At 47.8% G+C, this 26,938-nt stretch overlaps 1 protein-coding gene across 1 annotated transcript in view; it reads right to left on the bottom strand.

The window, feature by feature from the left end:
- Positions 1–26,938, bottom strand: part of SLC4A5 (solute carrier family 4 (sodium bicarbonate cotransporter), member 5) — a 102,870-nt gene that overhangs the window by 6,020 nt on the left and 69,912 nt on the right. The window contains exons 16-26 of the mRNA XM_010829873.1: positions 25,537–25,670; positions 24,480–24,751; positions 20,051–20,109; positions 19,007–19,207; positions 16,449–16,562; positions 14,761–14,922; positions 13,784–13,962; positions 12,446–12,518; positions 4,610–4,678; positions 3,988–4,161; positions 2,654–2,806 (exon numbers count right to left, since the gene is read on the bottom strand). Coding sequence (XP_010828175.1) covers positions 2,654–2,806; positions 3,988–4,161; positions 4,610–4,678; positions 12,446–12,518; positions 13,784–13,962; positions 14,761–14,922; positions 16,449–16,562; positions 19,007–19,207; positions 20,051–20,109; positions 24,480–24,751; positions 25,537–25,670 — 1,590 coding nt within the window. The remainder of the gene's footprint in view (positions 1–2,653; positions 2,807–3,987; positions 4,162–4,609; positions 4,679–12,445; positions 12,519–13,783; positions 13,963–14,760; positions 14,923–16,448; positions 16,563–19,006; positions 19,208–20,050; positions 20,110–24,479; positions 24,752–25,536; positions 25,671–26,938) is intronic.

Here is a 26,938-nt window from a genome sequence, read left to right as displayed (position 1 = left end):
CTGGTTCCAAATAGGAAAAGGAGTACGTCAAGGCTGTATATTGTCACCCTGCTTATTTAACTTCTATGCAGAGTACATCATGAGAAACGCTGGGCTGGAAGAAGCACAAACTGGAATCAAGATTGGCAGGAGAAACATCAATAACCTCAGATATGCAGATGACACCACCCTTATGGCAGTAAGTGAAGAGGAACTAAAAAGCCTCTTGATGAAGGTGAAAGAGGAGAGTGAAAAAATTGGCTTAAAGCTCAACATTCAGAAAACGAAGATCATGGCATCTGGTCCCATCACTTCATGGGAAATAGATGGGGAAACAGTGGAAACAGTGTCAGGCTTTATTTTTTGGGGCTCCAAAATCACTGCAGATGGTGATTGCAGCCATGAAATTAAAAGACGCTTACTCCTTGGAAGGAAAGTTATGATCGACCTAGATAGCACATTAAAAAGCAGAGATATTACTTTGCCAACAAATGTTCATCTAGTCAAGGCTATGGTTTTTCCAGTGGTCATGTATGGATGTGAGAGTTGGACTGTGAAGAAAGCTGAGTGCTGAAGAATTGATGCTTTTTAACTGTTGCCTGGACTGCAAGGAGATCCAACCAGTCCATCCTAAAGGAGACCAGTACTGGATGTTCATTGGAAGGACTGATGCTGAGGCTGAAACTCCAATACTTTGGCCACTTCATGCGACGAGCTGACTCACTGGAAAAGACTCTGATGCTGGGAGGGATTGGGGGCAGGAGGAGAAGGGGACGACAGAGGATGAGATGGCTGGATGGCATCACCAACTCGCTGTGCATGAGTCTGAGTGAACTCTGGGAGTTGGTGATGGACAGGGAGGTCTGGCGTGCTGCGATTCATGGGGTCGCAAAGAGTTGGACACGACTGAGTGACTGTCTGAACTGAACTGAATGCAGTGGATACTGTTTTGGGGATCTGATTGGACACTTTCCATGGGAATCTTTATAACTGAGGGAGGAGGGAACTGGGGCTGGAGAGCAACAGTGGGAAGAGCTGATAAACACCACCAGTACAACAGTGTTGGCTTTCTTGCCAGGATGGAAAACACATGCATCTGCAGTGTGCAAATCACCATCCTCTTCACACCCAGACAGGTGGTGGGTACTGCAAATACCCTGGGGCCCACTGAGGACACTGGAGAGGACACTACTCTTGCAGGAATGTTACTCATTAGAACTGTTTCAACTGTCATGATAACAGTCATTTGGGAGTGAACCTCACACCAATTGTGAAGATGTGTGTAAAATGAATTTATGTAAATTGGATCCCAGTTTTCCTTTGCATATATAAAGGAAGCTTTTTTCCCTCCCCTGAAATAGTTCCTGGCATGTGGTAGGCACTCAAATATTTATTGAATGAATCAATGAAAGAATATTTGTCTTTAAAAGGCACTTAGACTCTCGGCTTCTTTGTTTGCAGAACCTAACTTTCAAATCATCTAACTCATTCACAAAGGGGAGTTCCTTGGTGGCCTAGTGGTTAGGATTCTGAGCTTTCACTGCTGTGACCCGGGTTCAATTCCCTGGTCGGGGAGCCGAGGCCCTGTAAGCTGTGCAGCACAGCCCTTTGGAGGGGGGCGGGAAATCAATGAAAAACATGTGGACAGGGATTATGGGCCTCTTACCTTCCTGGAAGAGGACAGTAATCAAGGACCAGGGGAGTTTGGGCCTATCACTATCATCAGAAGGCAGTTTGATTGTCACTAGTCAGTCAGCAAGGGCTTGCCTATGAGCAACTTTGATCTGCAAAAGGCAAGAATGCTAGAATAGTTGATGGTGGAGGCAGGGATATGGGTTTGGGTCAGACTGGGAAGGATGGGAGCCAGACATGGTTATTAGGAATGGCATGGGCAGCTCAGTATATGGGAAATGATCAGATCCAAAGTGGGGAATGGTTTTCTTATTCCCTCCTAGACATGACCATTTTGGGTGAATCACTTCCATTTTGGGGACAGTTTCATCATTTGTAATGAAAACTTGAAGTAGACAATCTTATCCACAAATATTTTGTGATTTACTATAAATTCGGGACTGGCTTCTTGTCTGTTGACTCCCTGTTTTAGGGTGAGATGGGGAGGAACATGGGAGAAGGGAGGGGCTGATGGGGCAACTGAGAGGTCCCAGACATTTGGGGAATTGGTCACTCTTTCAGTGAGGACCTGTGCCTCTTCCCCCACCTCCCTCCCCAGGACCCTAGGGACAGCTCCAAGCAAGACTCGGCCCCAATCTTCCCACTTGTCCAGGAATCCAGTCTACTAGTGAGTCCCCATTAGCACCCTCCCCGCCAGGCCTGCTCTGTCCTTTGGAGGTCAGTTGTCATAACCTTGATGATGGAGCCGAGGCTTCTGCACTGTCCCCTCTGGGGCCTATACTGCTGTTACAATGAGCCCAGGGGCCCACAGAAATTGGAGACAGTGGGCCTGGCCAACCTTTTCCCTGGGTGAGGGGGCTCATACATTCTGGCCTACGATAATGGTATTCACAGAAACAGACGTGATCTCAGCACATCAGACCAAGGCTGGGCCCGGGCAGTGCCCCCTGGATACCTGAGAAGCCACCCCTCCCTGGCCATGGCAGAGGTGGAGGGAGGGTCTTGATCCCTCCCATCAGCTGAGGCCTCCCATCCTCCCCACCTCCTCGTCACTGTCTTCATGGGCCCATTTCCTTCTCTTCTTCTTATCTGCCTCCTTTTTCTCCTTCTCTGGGAGGATGTTGTCAATCCAGGCCAGGTCATGCTGGGAAAAGATGAGGTCCAGAAGCCTTCGAACAATGATGAGACCCAGGATCTGTGGTGAGAGTTCAGAGAAAACCATGGGTTCAAGGCCCCAAACTCCAGCATTTTTTTTTTTCCCTCCCTCAGTCAGTTCAGGGACTTTTGCTGGTATCTTTGGAACCTTCTCAACACTTCTCCAGTTCAGGGGTGATTCAGCACGCAGCATCACCCCTGAACTCCCCACTGTTGGAGAGGATCCATTTCACATTCCCTGGAGTTGTGGTTTTCAACCTTGGATGCAGATTTATGCTTACTTGTAAACTTACTACAAACACCAATGCCTGGGTTTTTCTGAGGTTCTGTCTTAATCAATCTGTGGGTGAGGCCCACATGTACTTTTATAAAGTTCCCAAGTGACTCTTATGAGCAGCCAGGGTCAAGAAGCACTGACTCAGAGCCCTCAGGATATTTCCGATCTACTCTGTGTCCTCAATTTGGCCCCTAATCCAGCCCTGCAGGCTTTGGGGCCCACCCAGGGCTTCCCCAAAGCATTAGCCCATAGTAACCCCCTCTATTTCCCAGGCCCCGGCAGGGGCAGAGCCCACTGCTTCCCATGGGGACAGATACATGTTGTGGGCTTTTCTTCTTTTCACTTTTAATTTTGGAATAATTTAAAACTTACCCACAATTTCAAGAATAGCCAAAGAATTCTCACATACTTTCCCCAGCCTCTCCAAACAATGACATGTTAATGACATTAAAATTTGAAGTTCTAAATCTCTGATTCTAGCTCTCCCTATCCCATCCCCCCATTCATTTTTCAAATTCAATTTTATTGAAAGGTATATACTTAGCATAGATCTACTTCTGCACTTGGTTTGAATTTTGGCAGTGGGGCACTCAGTCTCCTTGTTGAATTTGCCCAGCTCCATCACACCACAGAGAAGGGGAGTTTGGGTGGCTTTTGCATTCTCACTGAGCCGCCCTGACCTGAGCTGGGTGGAGGCAGGCGTGTGGATTGTCACTACAGTATCCACCCACCACACACAACCTGTGCCCCCTCTAAGCCTCTCCATTCCACCATCAACCCCCTAGCTCCATCTGGCCTGGAGTCACAACCCGAATCTTGATCTGTGCCTGCCTTTGTGACCCCAAGAGAGGCCATTGTGGAGGAGACTAGGGTGGGTCTCCCCGTGGACACCTTCCCTGGCTGAACCTGCAGAACAAGGAGGGAGAAGCCTGTGCCCATCTTACCATGACTGGGAAGATGATGGCGGCCACTGTGGACTTGAGGATCCAGAGCACAGCCAAGCAGAGTATCTGCACCAGGGTGAAGAGGTGGATCCGGCGCAGCGGCACGTGCCGCAGGAAGGCATGGTCTGGCTGGTGCTTGGCGGGCATCAGGAAGAGTTTGCAGCGATCCCAGAACTGGTGAGGACAGTGTGAGTCTCAGCCAGGCCTTGGAGACCCTGCTGGCCCTGCTGGGGGCTTGGATCTGGTAGAATGGGTGCCACAGCAGGGTCTCATTGAGGGGAGCCCCTGGTCAGGTCTCGAGGATGCAAAGGAGGGGGAATGGAGGTCTAGGAGGAGGTATAATGAGATTTTATGGGGGGCTGCTGAGCTCTTGGGGAGGGGTAAAGCCCTGGTTCAGGCCCCAGTAAACACTCCACTTTCAAGGAAAATGCAACTTGAAAGCAACACAAGCTATCTGGTATATCATGGTAAATAGCAAAATGTTTTCTTCTGTACAGCTTGCCTTAGCAAACAGAGAGTGGTAGTGAAATGCTCATAGGAATCAGCGTGATCTGGGTTTTGAGTTCTGAACCTCAGTTTCTTCATCTGTAAACTGAGGACCTAAGGACCTAAGGGTCCTTACCTGGATGCCATTCAGGGAGGCCACACCCATGTAGAGGAAGACTCCATACAGCACTGGCAAAGGGATGTACTGAAACGAGAGGGGAGGCAGAGCTCTGGACTGGGCCACGCCCACAGCAGGCTGTTGGCCACTCTGTTCAGGATGGCAGTGTCTGCCAAGTCACGGAGGCAGCCTGGTCAGCCTCGGCTTTCCCCAGGTGTTGAAAGAGTTGGAATTTTGGAGGAATGAAGCGTCTGTGAGCACATCTGGAGCCAGAGTGTCCGTGGGGGAGGAGATGGTCTCTGGGGCTCTGCTGCCCCTTTTCTAGCCCAGTGACCAGCTGCTCTCCCAGCCTCCCCCCTCCCCGCCCCCAACTTTATGCCCTACAGAAGCCGTGTAGTCCGGCTGAAGATTAACCTGGAACATGGCAAATATCTACAGACTGCTCGTTCGTGCCAGCCCCTTCCCACCTCCAGCCCCAGCTAAGGGCCCCCCTAAACTGCACTGCTCAGCTTGCAGGGGGCTGGTGACCCTTGATGAGCTTACCTACTAGTGGGGAGTACCTGCTGAGGAACAAAACTCATGCAACATATACAATCAGGTAAAAAAGAAGCAGAACAGTGTATGAAGTGACCGCCAATGGGCGACAACCAAGTGCTGATGGTCTCGTGGGTAGCTATCCTTCCCATCATGCTCTTGGGTAGTTCGCTTTTCCAAACATGGGATCTTGTCACTCATACTGGTCTACAGTGGGCACGAGACTCTTTAGAAGATTTCTAAGGTACGTCTCCACTGCGTAAGCTGTGTCTTTCCTTCTTTTCTCCTTCCCTTTACCTGCACAAGGCTGGTTCGCTCCCTCCCAGGGCTGCTGTGCTGAACACTCGCAAGAACACAAAGTACTATATCCAACTTTTAGAAGTCCATTTAAGAATGCTGGCAAATCCAAACAAATCAACAACCTCTCATTTAAAATAAACTAGGCTATTCTTGCCTGGAGAATCCCAGGGACGGGGGAGCCTGGTGGGCTGCCATCTACGGGGTCACACAGAGTCGGACACGACTGAAGTGACTTAGCAGTAGTAGCAGCAGGCTATTTTTTAAACACAAAGCATGATTTGGACCCACATGCTATAAACGTCACTCTATGACATTTGAACTTAAAGGAAACATGGGTCCATGACATCATTCCATTTGTATATGAGGAGGTTTTTGCCTTATTATTAAATAAGGCAAAAATTTCAACTCATCAACAGACAATTGGTTTAATAAATGTGGTGGGTATCTTTGTGTATATCTACAGATATGTATACATCATACATACATACAGTGAAATATTATCCTATTACATAGCAATAAAAAATGAAATATTGCCATTTGCACAACATGGATGGACCTAGAGAATATCCATACTAAGTCAGACAAAGACAAATACTATATGACATCACTTACATGTGGAATCTAAAAAATAATACAGATGAATCTGTATAAAACAGAAACAGGCTCACGGACGAAGAAAAGAAATGTACAGTTACCAGAGGGGAAAGGGACAGGGAGGAATAAATTAGAGTATGGGATTAACAGATACACACTACTGTATATACAACGTTTAAACAACAAGGATCTACAGTACAACACAGGGAACAAGAGTCAATACTTTGTAATAACTTATAATGGAAAATAGTCTGACAAAAAAATCTGGCCTAATCATCCTCAATGGAGAAGGCAATGGCACCCCACTCCAGTACTCTTGCCTGGAAAATCCCATGGATGGAGGAGCTTGGTAGGCTGCAGTCCATGGGGTCGCTAAGAGTCGGGCACGACTGAGTGACTTTACTTTCACTTTTCACTTTCATGCATTGGAGAAGGAAATGGCAACCCACTCCAGTGTTCTTGCCTGGAGAATCCCAGGGACGGGGGAGCCTGGTGGGCTGCTGACTATGGGGTTGCACAGAGTCGGACACGACTGAAGTGACTTAGCAGACTTAGCAGAATCAACCTCAAAGTGTGGGAGCAATTAAGAGAGAAATGAAATCTTAAATAAAAGATTAAGCTATAATCTGTAACAACACAAATCTTTTAAAATTTAATTAATTTTTTTTTGGCTGCACTGGGTCCTAGCCGCTGTGTGTGATTGAGGACAGTGGGGCTACTCTGGTTGCAGTCTGCAGGCTTCTCACGGCAGCGGCTTCTCTTGTACAGCACATTTTCTTTTCTTTCTTTCTTTTTTGTACAGCACATTTTCAATAGTTGCGGCACATGGGCTTAGTTGCCCCACAGCTTGTGGAATCTTCCTGGGACTGGGGATCGAACTCATGTCCCCTGTATTGGCAGGGAGATTCTTAACCACTGGACCACCAGGGTTTAAGTCTGACACATTTAATATGGCTTAAAACTTCTGTTTTGATCTAACGAGGGTGAAAACCGCATCAAACAGAAGAACTGGACTGTCTTAGTTTGCAGTTACCAGTGACTGATTATCATCACCTCATTATTAAGCCTAGGGAATTGTCTCCAGTCTTGTCATTTGTGTATTAAACAGCAAAGACATCACTTTGCTGAGAAAGGTCCATATAGTCAAACATGGTTTCTTCCAGTAGTCATGTACAGATGTGAGAGCTGGACTATAAATAAGGCTGAGCACCAAAGAACTGATGCTTTTGAATTGTGGTGCTGGAGAAGACTCTTGACAGCCTGTTGGACTGTAAGGAGATCCAACCAGTCAATCCTAAGGGAAATCAATCCTGAATATTCATTGGAAGGACTAATGCTGAAGCTGAAGCTCCAATACTTTGGCCACCTGATGCGAAGAATCGACTCATTAGAAAAGACCCTGATGCTGGGAAAGATTGAAGGCAAAAAGAGAAGAGGGTGGCAGAGAATGAGATGGTAAGATAGCATCACTGACTCAGTGGACATGGAATTGAGCGACTCTAGGAGATAGTGAAGGACAGGGAAGCCTGGTGTTCTGCAGTCCATGGGATTGCAAAGAGTCAAACACCACTTAGCAACTGAACAACATCTTGTCATTTGCAGGCTGAAAGAGCTTTCTCAGAAAATCCGAAAGGCCTGTGACATTACACTCTGACCAGTGATGGGGCTGTAATCTAGAATTCTAGATTAACTGATGCAAATCTTTCTTGGATATCCAGGGAGGAGCTTTTCTCAAATATTAATGACAGAGTAAAGCGGCAAAAAGGTGCCTCTGTCAGCTTTATACCACTTGCTAAAGCGAAGAACAAGGATCAGAGTCCTACAAACATAAGACCTTCCTATATAATTTGAGTTTGAGACCGTGAGAACAATCTGGGGACAAAAGGGGAAGCTTCTGATACGATCAGGAGTTCCTCTGAGGCAGTAGGCAGAAATTCACAATCCTGACAAGCTGTGGCGAGTTGCAAACAAAAAGTAAAACAAGAAAAACCCTTTGGGGCTTGGAATGAACTGAGAATCTGCAAAACTGAGTCTGCAAGACATTTATGCTGCCCAGCAGATACACAGTCACTTCATCCCCCAGTGCCTTTGTTTGGCAAGATAACCAAATATTTGCAAATTGGTGATGGAAGGACTGAAGATTATCACTGATCCTCTAGTAAACATCAGTGTATCTAATGTCAGTCTAACCGTTCATTGGTTCAGAGAGATGGGTAGGAGGTGGTTTTGTTCCTTGCTGCTCAAAGTGTGATCTTTGGACCAGCATGATTTGGTACCATTGGTGAGTTTGTTAAAAATGCAGAATTTGGGGCCCCCCACACAGCTATTGAGTCACTATCTTCATTTAACAAAATTTCCAGATGAATTTTAATACACATGAAAGTTTGAGAAGTCCTGGAACAGAACTCTACTGGGGGAATTGGTACAGAAATAGGTGAAGTTAATAAATGATATAGAAACAAAAATAACAATAAAAACACTAACATCTAGGATATAACTTACACCCTCAAAATCTGTAGCATCTTCTCTGTTGGCTACATAGATAAAAACTAAAATTTTCAACTAAAGCATGCTGCTGCTGCTAAGTCGCTTCAGTCGTGTCTGACTCTGTGCTACCCCAGAGACGGCAGCCCAGCAGGCTCCCCCGTCCCTGGGATTCTCCAGGCAAGAACACTGGAGTGGGGTGCCATTGCCTTCTCTGCAACTAAAGCATGGCCTTGGGTAAATAGTTCTCTAGTGTGAGTTCTCAATGAGTCTAGTACTTGCCTATGTTGATAGAACTAGGAAAATTTAGAGTTGCAAAAACTTAAACAAGCTTCATGGAATATTTTCTTGATTGGAAATAAATTCTGGGATTCTATCCAGTAACTCAAATCTGTTTTAAAGTTGTATTTTTCTTGAACTGGCTATACCAAATATCTCTACCTAAAAGCAATGTCGCGTTTAGCACTGGTGTCAACCAGTGGCTTCCCTGATGGCTTGTGGGTAAAGAATCCGCCTGCATTGCAAGAGATGTGGGTTCGATCCCTGCGTCAGGAAGATGCCCTGGAGAAGGAAATGGCAACCCACACTCCAGTATTCTTGCCTGGGAAGTCCCATGGACAGGGGAGCCTGGGAGGCTACAGTCCTTGGGATCACAAGAGTTGGACACAACTTAGCGACTAAACAACAGCAACAAACTAATGATAATGCTTCAATCATCGAACAATTTTGAAATCCTTGATATATACCTTGATATAATTACATCAGAAATCTTAAATCTTATGGTAAGACTTTAGATGTCTTTCCTGTTATAAAATGTGTCAAAAAGACTAAATAAAATGATTATATATATATATATTTCCACTCATTGTAAAAGAGTGGCAGCCAGATTTTTCAAATCCTTTTGTGATGGAATGCAACAACAGTATCAGAGCATTTGGAGCTATAATAAACCCCATAAAAACTTTGTCATGACAGCTAACGCCATAATGAACATTTCCCCCTAGATGGCACCTCACCCTGTTTACAGAGCCTGTTTTTCTCTTCTTTTTGCTGCACTGCCTGGCTTGTGAGATCAGCTCTCCAACCGGGGATTGAACCCAGGCCACAGCAATGAAAGTGCAAGTCCTAACCACTGGACTGCCAGGGAATTTTCTCATTCCGCCCCCCACAGGGCTGAAATTTTATTAAAATTTTTTTAATTGCAAGATGTTTGCTTTACAATATTGTGCTGGCTTCTGCCATATATCAACATGAATCAGCCACAGATATACATACGTCCCCTCCGCCTTGAGCCTCCCTCCCATCTCCCACCCCATCCCACCCCTCTAGGTTGGCACACAGCACTGGGTTGAGCTCCCTGAGTCACACAGCAAATCCCCACTGGCTCTCTATTCCACACGTGGTGATGTATGTTTCCACGCGACCCTCTCCATTCACCCCGCCCGCTCCCTCCCCCACACAGGCTCAGCAGTGCCATCTTTCTCGATTCCATGCACGCGCGTCAATATACAACGTTTGTCTTTCTCTTTCTGACTTCACTCTGTACGATAGGCTCTAGGTTCATCCACCTTATTAAGACTGACAAATGCATTCTTTTTTTTTTAAAGCTGAGTAATATACGTTGTGTATATGTACCACAAACAATAAATGCTGGAGAGGATGTGGAGAAAAGGGAATCCTCTTGCACTGTTGGTGGGAATATAAACTGAAAACAACCACTATGGAGAACACTATGGAGATTCCTTAAAAAACTAGGAAAAGAACTACCATATGACCCAGCAATCCCACTACTGGGCATGGACCCTGAGGAAACCATAACTGAAAGAGAAGCGTGCGCCCCAGTGTTTGCTGCAGCAACACTGCAAGAGCGAGGACGTGGAAGCAGCCTGGATGTCCACTGACACATGAATGGATGCGGAAATTGCAGTGTATATATATACACGCACACACAATGGAATGTCCCTCATTTTAAAAATATCTATTTGTTTATTTGTGCTGGGTCTTAGTTGCAGCATGTGTGGGATCTAGTTTCCTGACCAAGGATTGAATCTGGGCCCCCTGCACTGGGAGCCCCAGAGTCTTACCCACTGGACCACCAGGGAAGTCCCCTCATTTGTTTTTATAAGATGCATAAATTAATAAATACAGTACACAAGCTTTTTGTGTGGAAAATTGCAGCAGAAAGGAGTTTCCATTGCTGCTTACAATAGGAAACTGTATTTTACCAAAGAACGAGCAATGAGGCTACACATCACTTAAAGTATGATCATCAGATGCTTGGGCAATAGCATATCTTATGCACAGAACTATTGTCATCCCAATTACTTTAAGTATATTCCCTGGGCATGCTGTTGATATTTATGTTAAGATAGACAATATTAGTGCAAAAACAAAAATTTACTAAAATTAGGGCTTGCCTGGTGGCTCAGATGGTAAAGAATCCGCCTGCATGTGGGAGACTTGGGTTCGATCCCTGGGTTGGGAAGATCCCCTGGAGGAGGGCATGGCAGCCCACTCCAGTATTCTTGCCTGGAGAATCCAATGGGCAGAGAAGCCTGGCGGGCTATAGTCTGTGGGGTCACAAAGAGTCAGACACGACTGAGCGACTAAGCACAGCCCACAGCAAACATGAGTTCAAAACCCTAGAAGAGTGATACTCATAATGTGTCCATGAGATAACTGATAAAATGCAAATGGAACAAAAGGAGGGAAATGAGTGGGGTTTTCTAATTGCTTTATGTTCCATTCAAATACAAGAGCTTGTGAGAAATGACTAAATAAATAACTGAACACTCACCAGCTGGGGCACAGTAGTCACTCTCTCACAGGGAGGCAGACACTGCATCCGCAGTGTTCGTAGGAACTTTTGGCTCCTAAAGTGCCTGTTGGAGCTTTTTTAACACACACACTCAGCTGTTGGACAGTATTGGGATTGACAGGCACAATGGTTCTTTGGAAGCCTCTCCGTAAAAGCAAATATTCCCTGACCATTTAAAATATTCTTTTAAATTAACAAAACGTCCCTCTCTCCCCCATTGTATGTAATCTGTTTCCTGCAAAATGGAAACATCCCTTAAAAAAATTATTCAATACTGTTTGGTTGTGTTCAGCACCAATTCTCAAGCCAGAAATTTTTCCCATCATAAATCAATTAACATCATGGTTCATTAGTCTTTTTTTTTTTTTCACAAGCTCACCCCTGAATGAGCCATTCTGGGAGATATATGCTCCAAATATATTCCTCATCGTTATCACCTCTTCCAGCTGATCTAAAGGGACTATTTGAAGCTATAGTAGGAGGAAAAAGTCACTTATGTGCCCAAGACATGCAAGACAGAGGAGCAGAAAACAGGCCCCAAGAGCAGTGACAGAAGCCTCCCCTGTAAGTTTAAACTTCAGAAAACATGTGAACGAGGAGGCCAACAACCGCAAAATGGAAAAAGCCAACTTAAGAAGCTACTGATTTAAGCAAGGATGGAATTTGGCAAGGGTGGAAATGTCCTCCAGAAAGGTGAGGGTGGACCCTGGGAGGGGTAAGAAAGAGCAATGAGGATGGCCTGGTGCTGACAGTAAAAGTGAAGTGGCTCAGTCGTGTCTGACTCTTGGGACCCCATGGATTGGGGCCTACCGGGCTCCTCTGTCCATGGAATTTTCCAGGCAAGAGTACTGGAGTGAGGTGCCATTGCCTTCTCTAGGGGATCTTCCTGACCTAGGGATTGAACCCAGGTCTCCCACATTGTAGGCAGACGCTTTACCATCTGAGCCACCAGAGAAGTCCAGGAAACAGAGATGTAAAGGATACAATATTACAGAAAACAGTAGTGATGACGGGATATCTTTGGCCTATTAGGGGCCATGTGGAGAGCCTGTTCCGCGCTCTGAAGCATCAGGCCAGTGCCTTCGCAGATGGACAGGGCCCTCGCAGAGGGTGCGGAGCCTCACCTGCAGGATAGGAGCCAGGAAGACAGAGATCCCTGTCAGGATGAAGACGATGGTGCCAGTCACTCTCTGTTCCCTGGCAGAGAAGAGCACATGGTCAGGGTGGGCTGGGAGGCGCTCTGTGACATTCCAGCCTTCTGTGGGCACTTGAAGGCTGTGTCCAAGGCCCTGGGCTCTGCCTTGCTCTCCCATTCCAGAGAGTAAACCAGTGACCTGAGGACAAGCTGCCCGGCACATGGGTAGAGGGTGAATCTGACTGAGGTGAGGGCATTTGTAGGGTTCTTCAGGAGGCTGTTCAGGGGGTGCTTGAGCCAGATCGACTTGGCTTTAATCCTGGCTCTGCCACTTACGAGCCATGTGGCATCAGTCAAGGTCCTAAACGTCTTCAGCATCAGGAGAATGTACTTCATGGCGCCCACCTGAGGGGCTGCTGTGCGGATGAAGTGGGAGATGAAGTGCTCATTATCCCTGCCTATCAACTGTAATAGGACCTCACGTCTGTGGGACATGACTGATGAGGATGTAGGGGAAGGGGGCCAGGCTGCTGGCAGAGCAGGTACGGGGGCTGCAGGGCAGGTGTGTTTTCTGGAGTGCTCAGACACAGGCACAAGCCTGGAGGGAGCTTGGGGCTCTGTGGCAGACTGCTCAGGCCCAGACATCTGGGGCTTGGGGATCCAGGAGAGGACGCTGCCCTGACCCCAGGAACCTCGCTCGGGACCTGCTGGGTGGCCCAGGTATTCTCAAGCCATGGGCAGAAGTTCTTAGGACAGCCATGTATGAGAACATCAGTGTCTGATGTGGGCTCACCCCAGAGCTCCTAAGGGGTGGAAGACGCACTTCCCTGCCTGAAACAGGTCAAGGACCTGACTTGGGCATGAACGGAGGGGCAAGGGAAGGAACATAAGTGACAGGCCATGGGCCACAGCCCAGGGGTAGAAGTGGTCCTGGAAAGGCTTTCTGGAGGAATGAGATTGAGCGCGACGTGAACCCTGATTTGGGGGGCTTGAGGGATGGCATGGCAGGGAATCTTAAAGAGGGGACAAAAATCAGGTCAGAAGATGCTCTGTGGGAACCCTTGAGTGGCCTATATAGGCAAGAAGGAGACTGTGTGACGGGGCTGGTGTGCATGCTGGGAATCTGTTAAAAAGATGCTACAACAGCTGAAGTTTTGTCTTCCTCTTCCCTCCCTTCAGAGCTATCACTCCTATCCCTGTGGCTCTGGATTGTTAGAGAAGGGGCCCTATTCACCCAAATACCTCGATGGTAAAAACCCCCTTCCCCACCCCCCAGACTGACCCCAACTCCGGCTCAGGTGGTCCCCAGGCCCTGACCTTCACCTACCTGACCCCCAGGAACTGGGGCTGCTCCCCAGGGGCGCTGGTCTCTGTCTCCATCTTGAGGCTGTCGATGTGGGCAATGGAGATGACCGTGGCAGCCACGTACCAGGGGAGCCCCATGAAGGAGCAGAGAGCCATGAGGGTGCCCACCCAGAACAGGTCCAGATGGTAGCCAGCCGCCTTCTGCAGAGGCAGTGGGAGGGAGGAAGCTGTCTAGGGAGCCTGCTCCCAGCCACCTGTTGGGTGGGGTGGGAGAGACAGAACTCTCCCAAAGCAGCCATTTTGCAGAAGAGGTTTTGAGGGCTCTCCTCAGCCTTCTAGATAGCACTCTGGAAGGACTGCCGCCCTAAGGTGGTCAGGCCTTACCACCCCCAGAGTTTGGTGAACCAGGGAACTGATGCAGGTCAGGGAGGAGAGGTGTTCAGGCTCGGAGAGGCCCTGGGTTTGGGTCCTTGGGAAGCAGGGCCTTCTACCCAGCAAAGCAATATCTCTACAATTCCCTAATGAGAAGCCCCAAATGGGGCACGTCTAGCCCAGGCCTAGAGTGGTCCAGATTGGGATGGGGGAGAGGATAGCTGGAGTCTCCTCAGACCCAGAGGCAGGGAGAGGAGCTGGAGGGGCCAGGAAGGCGAAGAATGCTCCTCTGTCTATGGTTCTGGATCAAAATCCCCTTGTTAGCATCTGTTCAGACTTCCGAGTTCAATGTCGGGAGACAGAGTTGGGAAAGTCACTTTGGGAGAAGCGAGAAGCGCATGCCCAGGGGCCCAACCTGGGTTTGGTCCTGGCCCTTTTGGCTTTATCCACATCTGGAGGTCACATTCCCCCTGCCCCCTCCCCCCATCCCCCCAGAACTCCAGTCTCCTGCCCTCATACTTGCTTCACAAATGGCCCAACATTTCGCAAGAAGCAACACCTCCCTCCTTCATCCCTTCTGACTCTATGGGAAGAGGCTGTGCCCCTGCCTCCTAGCACCAGGCTTACCCTCAGCTTGTTCTCCTTCCGGTTGACTATGACGGCAGTGATCTGCTGGTCCATGAAGATCAGGATGGTCACCAGTAGGGCGGGCAGGATGCTCGCTAGGTACACCCACCACGGGTTCTTCCCAAAGGGGGCCACGAACCAGCCTCGGTCAGGCCGTGTGGGCTGAACAGAGCAAAGGAGAGGGCCCTTTCCTCTCTCCCTTGTCCTGGAGCACTTGTTGTCTGGCCCACTGTCCCAGACCTCTGCTATTCCCACACTTGGAGTACTTTTCAAGTATATTCTTTCTCCTTAAAGCATTAGGCACCTGCAACTTTAAAGAGATCCAGGAGGCACAGGGGTCTTGGGAAGGATGTGGTGTCTACAGAACAAAGGAGATGATTTGTTGCAGCTGCCCTGGGCTTGTTTGGGAAACAGGGTGGTGGAGAGTCAGAGGAAGTTGGGAGAGAGTTTGTGGTCACTAATTGCAAAATATGCTAACAAGAAATGGGAATGAGGCCTAAAAGCAAGAAAAAAGAAAATGAGAGGCCCAGTGCCTGGCACTTTCTGCCTCTCCTCTGAGTCATCTGTCTGGGGAGTGTTATAGTGTTGTCTGTAAAACACCAGACATTAATTCAGACTTGCATATTGAGAATAAGGCATTATCTGTGCAGGAGCTGGGCTGAAGTTTATACTCTGCTTATTTAAGAGAAAGAAGTACTTTAAATTTCAAGGCCAACATGAGTTTTTAGGAGATGTTAAAGCTGAAATAATGTTGCAAAAGTCAAGCCCTCAAAAGTAGGGAGGGTCAGTTCTAGAACCTCTACCTCCCAGTTCAGTTTAGGTGGACCGTGCTCCTTGTGAGGGAGCAGGGCTCAAGCAAAGCTACAAGCAAACAGCACCAACTCTGGACTAATGGCTCAGTCAGTAAAGGATTCGCCTATAGCACAGGAGACCCTGGTTCAATCCCTGGGTTGTGAAGATCCCCTGGAGAAGGAAATGCCAACCCACTCCAGTATTCTTGCCTGGAAAATCCCACGGACAGAGGAGCCTGGTGGGCTGCAGTTCATGGGGTCACAAGAATTGGACACCACTTAGCAAGTAAACCACCACTACTAATGGGAAATTTATTAAACTTACGCAGGCCCTGGAAGCTCCTGGAGGACTTGTTAAAATGCAGAGTGCTGAACGCCACCCCCAGATTTCCAGAGCACACTCTGAGGATCATTGGTTTGTGTTTGTTTTGCTCACCTTGCAAGATCTCATTTCCCTGACCAGGAACTGATCCTGGGCCATGGTGTGACAGCCCAGCATCCCAACCACTAAGCTACCAGGGAACTCTCGAGGATCACTGTTTTAAAGGACCATTTTCAACAGATCCCAAGTGGCTCATCTTACAGACTACCATGAGTGAAGGAATTGTAGACCCATAAGTGGAAATCAAGGGGCCTCAGCTGGACTGGAGCGTGGATTCCAGCACCTTCCCTTTATCCTGTGGCTACACAGCAGAAATTCATCATGGATCTATCTGCAAGCCACCACCTCAAAGGACTGCCCCCAGGAGGCTGTGTAGTGAAAGTGTGAAGCATATACAGAGAACCAATGTGGTCTCTTGGCTGAGTACATTAAAAACTTGATCAGCATAGAGGGGAGGAGATCTGCAGCTGGGGGGCAGGCAGAAAAAATGCCCAGAGCAGGGTTCCAGAGCAAACCTTAATTTCGCTGGGCACCAGCAGCTTGGGGGTTGCCAAGCCAAAACAGGCATCAATTCCACAGAAGAGCAGGATGGAGAAGATGATGGAAAAGTCAGCTATTAGGGCGCGAACCTGCAAAAGAGAGATGAGCACGTCAGAGAAGCTCCTGCCCACTCCGGGCAGATATCATCCTCTAGCAGCAAAGAGGAGAACTGCTGAGAGCCTGAGCTCCAGAGTCAGAACACGCATCTTCAGCTGTCTCAGAGAGGGCCAGTTGTTCTCTAAGCTGGATGAACTTGGTGACACTCCCACCCATTGCTTTTTTGTCTCCAACACCTGGTTTTCCAAAACCTTTGTGTTTTTACCAATCTGACAGCTGTGAAATGGCTATGCTCTTACTCTTCTCTGCAACACTGAATTTCAAGAGGCAACATGGTGGTTTGTAAGTAATTTGACAGCGGAAAAGGTGGTGGTTTTTTTAAAAGTCTTCATTGAGTTTGTTACAATACTGCTTCTATTTTATGTTTTGGTTTTTTGGCCACAAGGCATGTGGGATCTTAGCTCCAACCAAGAATCGAACTTGCACCCCCTGCAGTGGAAGGCAAAGTCTTAACCACTGGTTCACCAGGGAAGTCCCAGGACTTTGATTTAATGCATTTGTGTTGCAAGTACACGACTTTTCACTCAAGTTGTATTTTGTAAAGGCCACATAAAAGACTCTTTAGAAAGAGTAAATAGGTAAAAAAAAAAAAAAATGAAGAACCTAAGAATAAATCTAATAAAAAATGTGCAAGACCTCAAGATCAAAACTTATAAAACACTATGAAGAGGAAAAAACACCTTAATAAATGGCAAGGCATACCACATTCATGGGAGCTTCCCTGGTAGCTCAGCTGGTAAAGAATTGCCTGCAGTGCAGGAGACCTGGGTTCGACCCCTGGGTTGAGAAGATCCCCTGGAGGAGGGCATGGCAACCCACTTCAGTATTCTTGCCTGGAGACTCCCATGGGCAGAGGAGCCTGGCAGACTATAGTCCATGGGGTCGCAAAGAGTCAGACACGATTGAGTGACTAAGCACAGCACAGCATACCATATTCATGGATCAGAAGACTCAGAATTTCTCCTCAAGTTGACATTTAGAGTCAACATAATTCTATCAAAATTCCAACAAGTTTTTATTTTGGTGAAATTTAAGATTCTACAATTTATGTGGAAATGCAAAAGGCCAAGGCATTATTGGAAAAAAAGGACAAGGAGGGAAAGTTTGGTCTGTAAGATATACATATGTATTAATCAGTCTTATAAATGAAGACTGATATTGACATAAAATAAATCAGTGAAACAGAATAGAAAGCTTAGAAACAGATCCCATCACATATGAACATTTGATATATAGCCAGGGACACACTGCTTCCCTTGTGGTTCAGCTGGTAAAGAATCCTGTAATGCAGGAGACCTGGGTTCCATCCCTAGGTTGGGGAGATCCCCTGGAGAAGGGAAAGGCTACCCATTCCAGTATTCTGGCCTGGAGAATTCCATGGACTACAGTCCATGGGGTCGCAAAGAGCTGGACATGACTGAGCGACTTTCACTTTCAAGGGAAGCACTGCAGAGCAGTGGGGAAGGGATAGCCTCTTTAAAAAAAAAAAAAAAAGTGCTTGAGCGATTGGCTATCAAAATAAAACCACTCTCTCACACTTAACATCAGAAGCAATCCCGGAAAATTACGGATTTAATATGAAAGGAAAAACAATGAAGCTTTTAGAAGATAACAGAATATTTCCTATCCAATATTTTCTTTGAGGAAAAATTTGATATATTTGATTACAGTGAAGCTAAGAATCTCCATTAATCAAAATATACCATTAAGGAACTTCCCTGGTGGTCCCGTGGTTGGGAGTCTGCCTGTCAATGCAGAGGACATGGGAAGATCCGACATGCCACCAGAGCAACTAAACCCATGCTCCGCTATAAGAGCAGCCACTGCAATGAGAAGCCTGTGCACCACAGCTAGGGAGTAGCCCCTGCTCACTGCAACTAGAGAAAGCCCCTGTGCAGCAATGAAGACCCAGCGCAGCCAAAAAAAGAAAGGAGATACCATTAGCAAAGTAGCAAGGCCAGGCGTAGAGCAGGAGAAGATATATGATCACAAACAAGTTTCTATCCAGACTGTATAACAAGTTGCAAATTGGAAAGAGAAAGACAATCCGGTTGAACATATGCAAGAAATTGAAACAGCCTCTTACAAGAAGAAAGTCAATGGTCTTACAGCCAATAAACACATGAAAAGATTTTCAACTTATTAGTCGCTGGGGAAATAAAATGAAGAAAACCACAATATGCTACTAGGCTAAAGAAAAAAGTCTGGTAATATCGAGTGTTGTCATGGAGATTTGACAACAAAGGAACCCAGTTCTCTCTGACTACAAAGTCTGTGCTCTTAACGAAAAAACCCTCAGTGAGCAAGAGCTGATGTGGACCCATCACCTGGACCAGAACCCTCTCAGGGATTCAGCAGAGGCTGCCACGTGAAGTGTCTGACTAGAGGCCCCCCTCTAATTGCAGGGTGAAGTTACCTTCGTGGGGAAATAGCGGCTGAATTTGAACTTCTTCAGGGTCAGGGTCATGGAGTACGTTCCGAAGAAAAGGATGAAGGACATGAGGGCCAGGTCTGGGATGAACTGGCAGGAGTCCCCAAGTAGGCGCCCACCATAGTTCAAACACTCCTTTTTGCTCAGCAGGGACCAGTCCAGCGCTGTGAGGTTAAGGGGGTTGTACTTGGAGACCAAGACAGGAGAGAAAGAGTCAGGCCCTTCCTGGCAGGTCAGCTGTGTCCCCCCACCTGCAGCTTCCAGGCAGCCCACACAGCCCTCCCATGCTGGCGGGGGGCCCAGCTCTCCTGCCCCATGATGGTGCCCAGCAACAGTTACGCTTTTGGGGACAGGCTATTTCAAGGAACGACAAGCAGGAAGCTCCCTGGGAAGGTCAGAAGCTGACACATGCTTCTTCATTGTGTTCTAGGAGGTACTGCTGTGTTAGGAGGAAAAGTGCAGGTCTGGCTCCCATCCCAGTCAGTCAACCGTGGGTCCTGTCCACACCACCCTCCTGGAGTGTCTCACATGTATCCTCCCTTTCCTTCCTCTTTGAACGCCCTTTCACATACTGGGGCTCACACCCCACCCTTGTCAGACCTCTGCGAGGCTAGTCACTTAAGTCACTTGACCTTTGGTGTCCCAGATGCTTAAGCACACAAAACAATTACATATGTGTATATAATATACATTGCTATACATATTCATATATATGTGTTCCTAAGTATGTACGTGTACATACATTCATATACATGTCTCTAAGTATAATAAAAGGAGAGTAATTTATTTAAAAATTTATATTTTGAAAAGTTAATGTGCAAATATTCAGGAACCCACATAATGAACGACACAGATGCTTGCCACTAGCCATTATCTATGCTTGTATTAAGAGACGTGTGGTAGTTTGATATAACGAAGGTCCCCAATGAATCAGGCCACCCTATGTTCACAAGCCTTTGCAATGTGATACCCACAGTTCTCCGACAGACAAAAGCCCTTAAATGTCTGAAATAAGAGGAAAGGACTTACCAGAGAAGTGTTGGTATTTGGTGGCAGCGTGGCTGAAGCATTGAACAGGGTTGTATTCGCTGCGGATGAGCAAAGGGCATGGGGAAGGGTCATCAACTGCGGGGTGGGGAGCTTGCACCCCATCCCGGGCCCCGCCCTTTCATATTTCCTTCCGGTTCCTTAGGGCTAAAGACTGGTTTTCACTGTGAGGGTAGCTGCCCCGCTTCACTCTTCTCACTTTGCCTGGTGAGGGACCCTAGGCCACAGTTCTGATAGACTAGCTGCATCAGGATAGGACAGATCCTGTCTGATCTCAAAGGGCTGGCTTTAAAAACTGCTGCCAAGACAAAACTCTAACACAAGTGGGTAAATAATGTGCCTTATGAAACCCTACCACTCACCTGACCAATGTCTCTGCTCTTAGACTGTAAAAAACATTTTCAAAGAACTTACCTTTTGCCATGCGTTAGGCCAAACGCTTAAACACATCATTTGCTAAGTTCCTAAATCCCCAAGAAATCTCCCCATTTTAAGGATGAGGTAACTGAGGCCCAGAGAGGCGAAGTAACCTGCCCTTTGCCCAAGGTCACACAACTCCTACTCGAGGGAGCCACTATCTATCCCAGACAGGCTGGCTGGAGCCGACACACCTCCCAGCTCTAAACAGCGAGCTTCCTTTCCTGCTCTGCTCCCTTTCAAATTACACTTCCCTTCTCTTCTGTGCTCTCCATATGTGTTTTGTTTTGGTTTTTTAGGTCAGCTGGGCCTGCAAGAACTTGTTCGATATCTTTCCTAATCTTCCCCTTAAGTGCTTGCTGAGGAAAATTAAAGCTGGGTCCAGGACCTGAAGGAGAGTCTGGTCCCCAGAGGTGCTTCTCTCAGCCTTCACTCTGGATCCCTTGTCCACGCTCCCATGCCCCAGCTTCAGTGTCCCTGAGTGAGTGGAGCAGAGGAGGGTTCCTTTCAGGGGCCAGGAGATGAGTTGAGAGGAACTATAACCCCTGTCCCTGGGGGATGCAGCCATTTATTAAAAGGCAGCTTCAGAGGGCTGCTTGTTGCCATCTCTCTTGCTCCTGCACTGCACCAGTGAAGGAGCAGGGCCGGAGCCTCCTTGCCTTCCAAATGAAGGCTGACTCAGCTCTTCCTCTGTGGCTGACTTGAGCAGGAAGGAAGGAGGCCCAGCCAGCTGGCTGGCAATGACCTGAAATCCATCATATGCCCCATTTGGCTCCTTCTAGCTCTGGTTAGGAACCCAGAGGGAAGAAGAGGCTATTCTTGAAGCATCCTGCAACCTCCAATAAACTGTCATGGGGTGGATGTGATCAAGGACCCTTTAATGTGGCCCATACTTGGGCATTTGGGGCTGGGAGTGGCTAAGGAATTCAGTCTTGACCCATAGCAGAATATTCTGAGACGTTCTACAAACCCAGAGGTTTGTTACAATTATTCTGAAGAGAAATCAAGGACAGCTGCTGCCTTTTCTCACACAACTGACCAAAAGAACATGATGCACAGTTAACAGCAGAGCAGAGAAGGCAGGCAGCACGGCTGACTCAGGGCTACACGCACAGATGCCACAGGACTACCAGCTACCACCTGAGCTGGGGAGCGCAGCGCCGTTCAATGGCCCAAGTTGTCAGACCAGATTTTCCTTTGATGTCTTCTGCTTAGGCTTTATCGTTCTTTGATATTGAGAACAATGTAAGGTTTATTTGAAAGCCACTTGGAGATGAAGGAAGAACTATAACATGGATAATCCCAGAAAAGGTCCAACTATCAACTAGTTTTAAATTCTAGTGTTTACAAAGTGGTACTCACTTGGGATTGAAAGCAGCCAAGTCAGTGTATGCAGCATCCATAAATAGAATACAAATCAGTTACAATGGAAACAAGATTCAATTAAAAAGAGTGCCCCCAAACAAGCTCTTCCGATAGAGTGAGAGTGCCATGGTCAAACTGGGTTTTGCAGTAACACTAGGATTATGGAACTGTTGGAAAATGAGTGGCCCGTGGACTGGGAAAGAAACCATCCTAGTTAGCTCCCTCACTCCAGCCTGCTAAACATCTAGAATCTTCCCTTTCATATTCTCCTAATCAAAACTAGCTCGTCCTGTTTCCTGTTCCTTTCCTTTTCATGAGGAAACTGAAAACCTCATCTCACTAGGGCTAGTTGCTAATAATGATTTGGTTTAATAGAGCTGTGGTTCTCAAACTTAAGCGTGAGACTCACCCAGAAGGCTTGTTAATATACAACTGGCTCTACCTACCCCCAGTTTCTGATTCAGCAGGTCTGGGGTGGTGCCTGAGAATCTGCATTCCTAACAAGTTCCCAGATAGTATTGATGATGCTTCTAGGGACCAACTTTGAGAACCAAGGCAATAGCATGACCCAAAAAAATGCAGTGACATTAGGGACCTGGGCCAGGCCAGGCCAGATGCTATTTGGAGTTAGGTGGATTCGATAATGGTTCTCAAATCCTACTTTATATGTCCTTTCAGGCTTACATCCCCTGTTCTTGCTGCTGCTAAGTCGCTTCAGTCCTGTCCGACTCTGTGCGACCCCATAGACGGCAGCCCACCAGGCTCCCCTGTCCCTGGGATTCTCCAGGCAAGAACACTGGAGTGGGTCCCCTGTTCCTAGGGAACCCCTATATTTGGTTTCTCCTGTGGATAGATGGTTCCCAGAATGTTCATATGACCTCAGAATTTGGACTATTTCTGAAAGAAATCAATCATGTGTAGTACTAAAAGCCATGTTTGTGGGAACGTGTGTTTAATGCAATGGATCTGTAGTTCAAAGGGTGTGAGCAGAAAATGAAAGCACCCCAGTGGGGCTTGGCCCACAGAGGCGGGATTTACTCTAGGGTATGAGGACAAGAGCCAGCAGGTAGGATCTCCTCAGTCTCCTGGGCAAGCAACATGCCCTGGATCAGGATGAAGGACAGCTTTACCTACTGCTGGATTTTAATGAAATACCTCAAAATTAATGATAGAGAAAAAAAAGAAAAAATTAGGTCTAGACATCTTTACAAATTCAGTGCAGTGATAGAGGGTGAGAGTGTACAACCAAAACCACATTCTCTGAGCTCAGAAAACTTTATAAGGCCTAGCCAAAAGTAGAGTGCATGGTAATTGTGCAACAAATATTTTGGCTGACTTATGATCAATTATTTTTAATCAATCATATGTATTAAGGTGCTGAACAACACAGTGTCTACTTATGTGCAATTCCCACCCAATCTGAGTATAGATATGAAAACGTCACAAGCATCCCATGAGACCAGCAGCACTGATACCCATCTTTTACAGCTTAGAAACTGGTGTGACCTTGGGTGTCTCTGGACCTCAGTTTGCTCTGTGAGTCCAGCCTGGTGGTGCTAGGAGATACGTGGATGTCCCTCTAGGCTCTGCTCTATAGCATCCTGGGCACTCTGGGTGCATCATTCTGAGGGCTCCTAGGGGCGTGATTATGACTATGAAGGAGGCCAGTGGTTCATGGATGGAAAGTCCTAACATTACAGATGATGCTTTTTTGGTCAGAAGGACCTTCACAGGAGTGGCACTGAGTATTATCGGACTGACGTTGGTTGATTTAGCCTCCCACCCAGAGCGGGGGTCCTTTCTAAGATACCTTTGGCAGATGGATATCCAGGTAGTGTCCAAGCAGTTTGCTACCACTGAGGGGACCCGTACCTCTCAGGGGGGTGGCTCCCACCACTGTAAGTTATACCTTGAATTCAGCCAGCATTTGGCTTCCTGGAGCTTTCGTCCCTCAGCCTTCCTTCTGCATCTTATAGTTACACAGGGTGAATCTGGCCCCTCTGTGACATGATAGTCCTTCTCTCATACCACTCTAAGATCTGGTTAACCCCAGGTTCTCCAATCATTCTTTAGTGACATGGTTACCAGGCTCTCCTCACCCTGACTGGCCCTCTACCCTGGACATGTCACCATCTGCAGGGATGTTCACCCTTCGGCTGTAAACACTGGCAGAGATGTGTCAGGGAGAGCTCACGGCGTCATGAACTCATGTAACTTGGAGGGACTTGAGGTCCCATCAAGTCTACCTCTGGCCTGACGCAGGAACCCCTGAGCAGCACTCCTGACAGATGTAGTCTGCACATCACCCCACGCTGAGGCCAGGCATGCCTTCTTCGTCTCCCAGGGTATCACTGTCACTGCTCCCTCCTAATTATAACCCTGGGCTCTGGGATTTTGACCCTCATTAGAGCTCTTGTCCCCTTGGATTCCTTCCAAAAACTGGTTTAAGCCCCTGTACTTGCTCCCTTGGGACAGAAAGCCCTTGGCTGAACTGCCCCTCCCAACTGCCTCACTCTCCTGCATCTGAGTAGAGAAACGGGGCAGAAGGGGTCTGGATGTTGTGGGGGGAGTGGGTGGGGGGAGTGGGTGATGGGTGAGGGCCCAGGGCACCTCTGGGGTTACCGGTCACCTGTGTCAGGGGCGACGCATTCGCATTTGTAGGTGGTGATGGAGTCAGGCTTAAAGTTCATGTTGATGGGGTAGTACTTGAAGGTACCAATCATCTTCTTGATGGCATCATAGATGAAGATGAAGCTGATGAGGGTGGAGAAACCCTCCTCAGTGAAGCGGGTGATATACTTGATGACAAAGCTGGCATCTGTGGCCACCAGGATAAGGCACTGGACGGCCGAGTGCAGGCCAATCCAGAGGCGGAACTCCATGTAGTCCAGGCCATTGCCTCTGGAAGGCAGAGGGAAGCAAAGACCTCCAGCCCAGGCTCTTGGCTGTGCTCAGCTCCCCAGACCCACCCTGGGGGGCTCATCTGCTCCTCCTGTGGCACAGATACCCCCCTAGGAACTACAAGAGGACTGGGATTGTGGGCAGGTCCTGGGTGGGGTTGTCTGGTCTGTGAGAATTCTGGGGCAAGGATCTCATGGGGTGGCAAAAAGGTGCTCACACACTTCCGTTCTGAAACATTTGGTAACAAACAGCCAGAGTGAATGAAAACAGGGAATTTCAGAATGACCAAGCTGGAGCAGAAATGGGCTTACAAATGGGCTCAGGTTGTAGATGCAGCAACTGAACCCAGAGCTGAGTCAGGGTATAGCCTTCCAACCTCCAGCCTGAAACATTTTATACACTGTATTGGCTTTCAAGTCATAATTGCTCACTCTGCTAGTGGTGTGAATGCTCTCTTCTTGTCTTGCCTGGATTTCTCCCTATGCGCTTTGCTAATATGCACTAAAATGGCTTTAAGGCAGGTAGCGGAGGGGAGTCAGGATGGACCGCCTCACAGTGCCTCCTACAGGTAACAGTTTTGGTACCTTCTCACTCCATCAACCCCCCCACCCCCTGGATTATAACCACGGGGGGAGACGGGGTGAGAGCCCTGGGCTGGAGGTCTTCGCTTCCCTCTGCCTTCCAGAGGCAATGGGGCTCGGGGCTCCCCCCTACCCTAACCCCCGCATAACTGCTGCAAGTGAGGAGCAATCTGCAGGAGGCGGGGAGGCGGGAAGGGCACCTACTTGCTGAAGTCGAAGAGGAGCTTCTCAAAGATGAGGATGGGTCCCGTGCTGCTGAGTATGATGAGAGGCTGTCCCGAGAAGAGGCAGAACAAGGAGCCAGCCATGGCAGTGCCCAGGAAACTCTCCATCACTCCCTGGGGGCACGAGGACTGTGAGGCTCAATAGAAGCATGAGAAGGGGCCTCTCCAACAAGCTAGAACCCAGTTATCTTGGCAAGAGCTCAGGCCACAGCACTTGTCCTTTGTCCTAGGTCCTCTCCTCCTCAAATTCTGCTCCCCATCTCCGACTCCGCAACCTCCCACAGTTGCCAGCGTCACTCTCCCTAATTCTAGGCCCCATATGACTTCCTTTTGGCACTCTAGGGCCTCAAATGGAGCAGGAAATGGCAACCCACTCCAGTATTCTTGCCTGGAGAATCCCAGGGACAGAGGAGCCAGATGGGCTGCCGTCTATGGGGTCATACAGAGTCGAACTTGACTGAAGCGACTTAGCAGCAGCAGCAGCAGGGCCTCAAAAACAGGGCTGCCAATGGTTGTGCTTGTACCCCATGCCCGTTTTACTTCCAGAGGACACCCCACTCATCTACCCAGTCATTTTTTCATTCAAAGATTTAGTAGGTGCTTTTAGAGATCAGATCATTCATTCATTCAAAATCCATTAAGGGCCAACTATGCATCAGGCATTGTGCTAGGTATTGAGGACCCATTAGCAAACAAGTAAATACATCTTCATTCTAGTGGGAGATACAGACAAGTAACTAGGCAATTTCCATATAGAAGTTTCTCAACTTCAGCACTACTTACATTTCAGGCTAGATCATTCTTTGTTGTGGGAGGAGCTGCCCTGTGCATTGTAGGATGTTCATTAGCATCACAGTAGCACCTCACCTCCCAATTATAATACCTCAAATTGTCTCTAGATGTTACCCAATGTCTCCTAGGGGTCAAAATCATCTCTTATTAAGAACCACTGCCAAGGAATGTGATAAGCTGGGATAAGATAAGGGTGTCACAGGAGCACACAGTAGGAGTGAAGGGTGGTCAGGAAAGCCTCCCAAGAGGTAGATAGACTGAAGCTGAGACCCCAAAATTGAGCCGAGAATAGACCAGCAGCATAGGGTAAGTGGAGTGATGAGAAAGAGTGTGGTCTGGGAAAAGGGAACAGAGTGTACAGAGGCTGGAGCTGAAAGGGAGCCTGGCTTTGAAAAACTGAAAGATGATCGGGATTGATGGAAAACAATGCAGATGAGTGAGGACAGAAATCTGAGAAGGGGAATAACTGGGAGATGGGCTTTGGAAAGAATGATGCTAAAGCTGAAACTCCAGTACTTTGGCCACCTCATGTGAAGAGTTGACTCATTGGAAAAGACTCTGATTCTGGGAGGGATTGGGGGCAGAAGGAG

This window comes from Bison bison, unplaced genomic scaffold (genome assembly GCF_000754665.1).
Source record: "Bison bison bison isolate TAMUID 2011002044 unplaced genomic scaffold, Bison_UMD1.0 scf7180017864508, whole genome shotgun sequence".
NCBI lineage: Eukaryota > Metazoa > Chordata > Mammalia > Artiodactyla > Bovidae > Bison > Bison bison.
The sequence above is the reverse complement of the archived record's forward strand: the minus strand, read 5'-3'. Positions and strand labels throughout refer to the sequence as shown.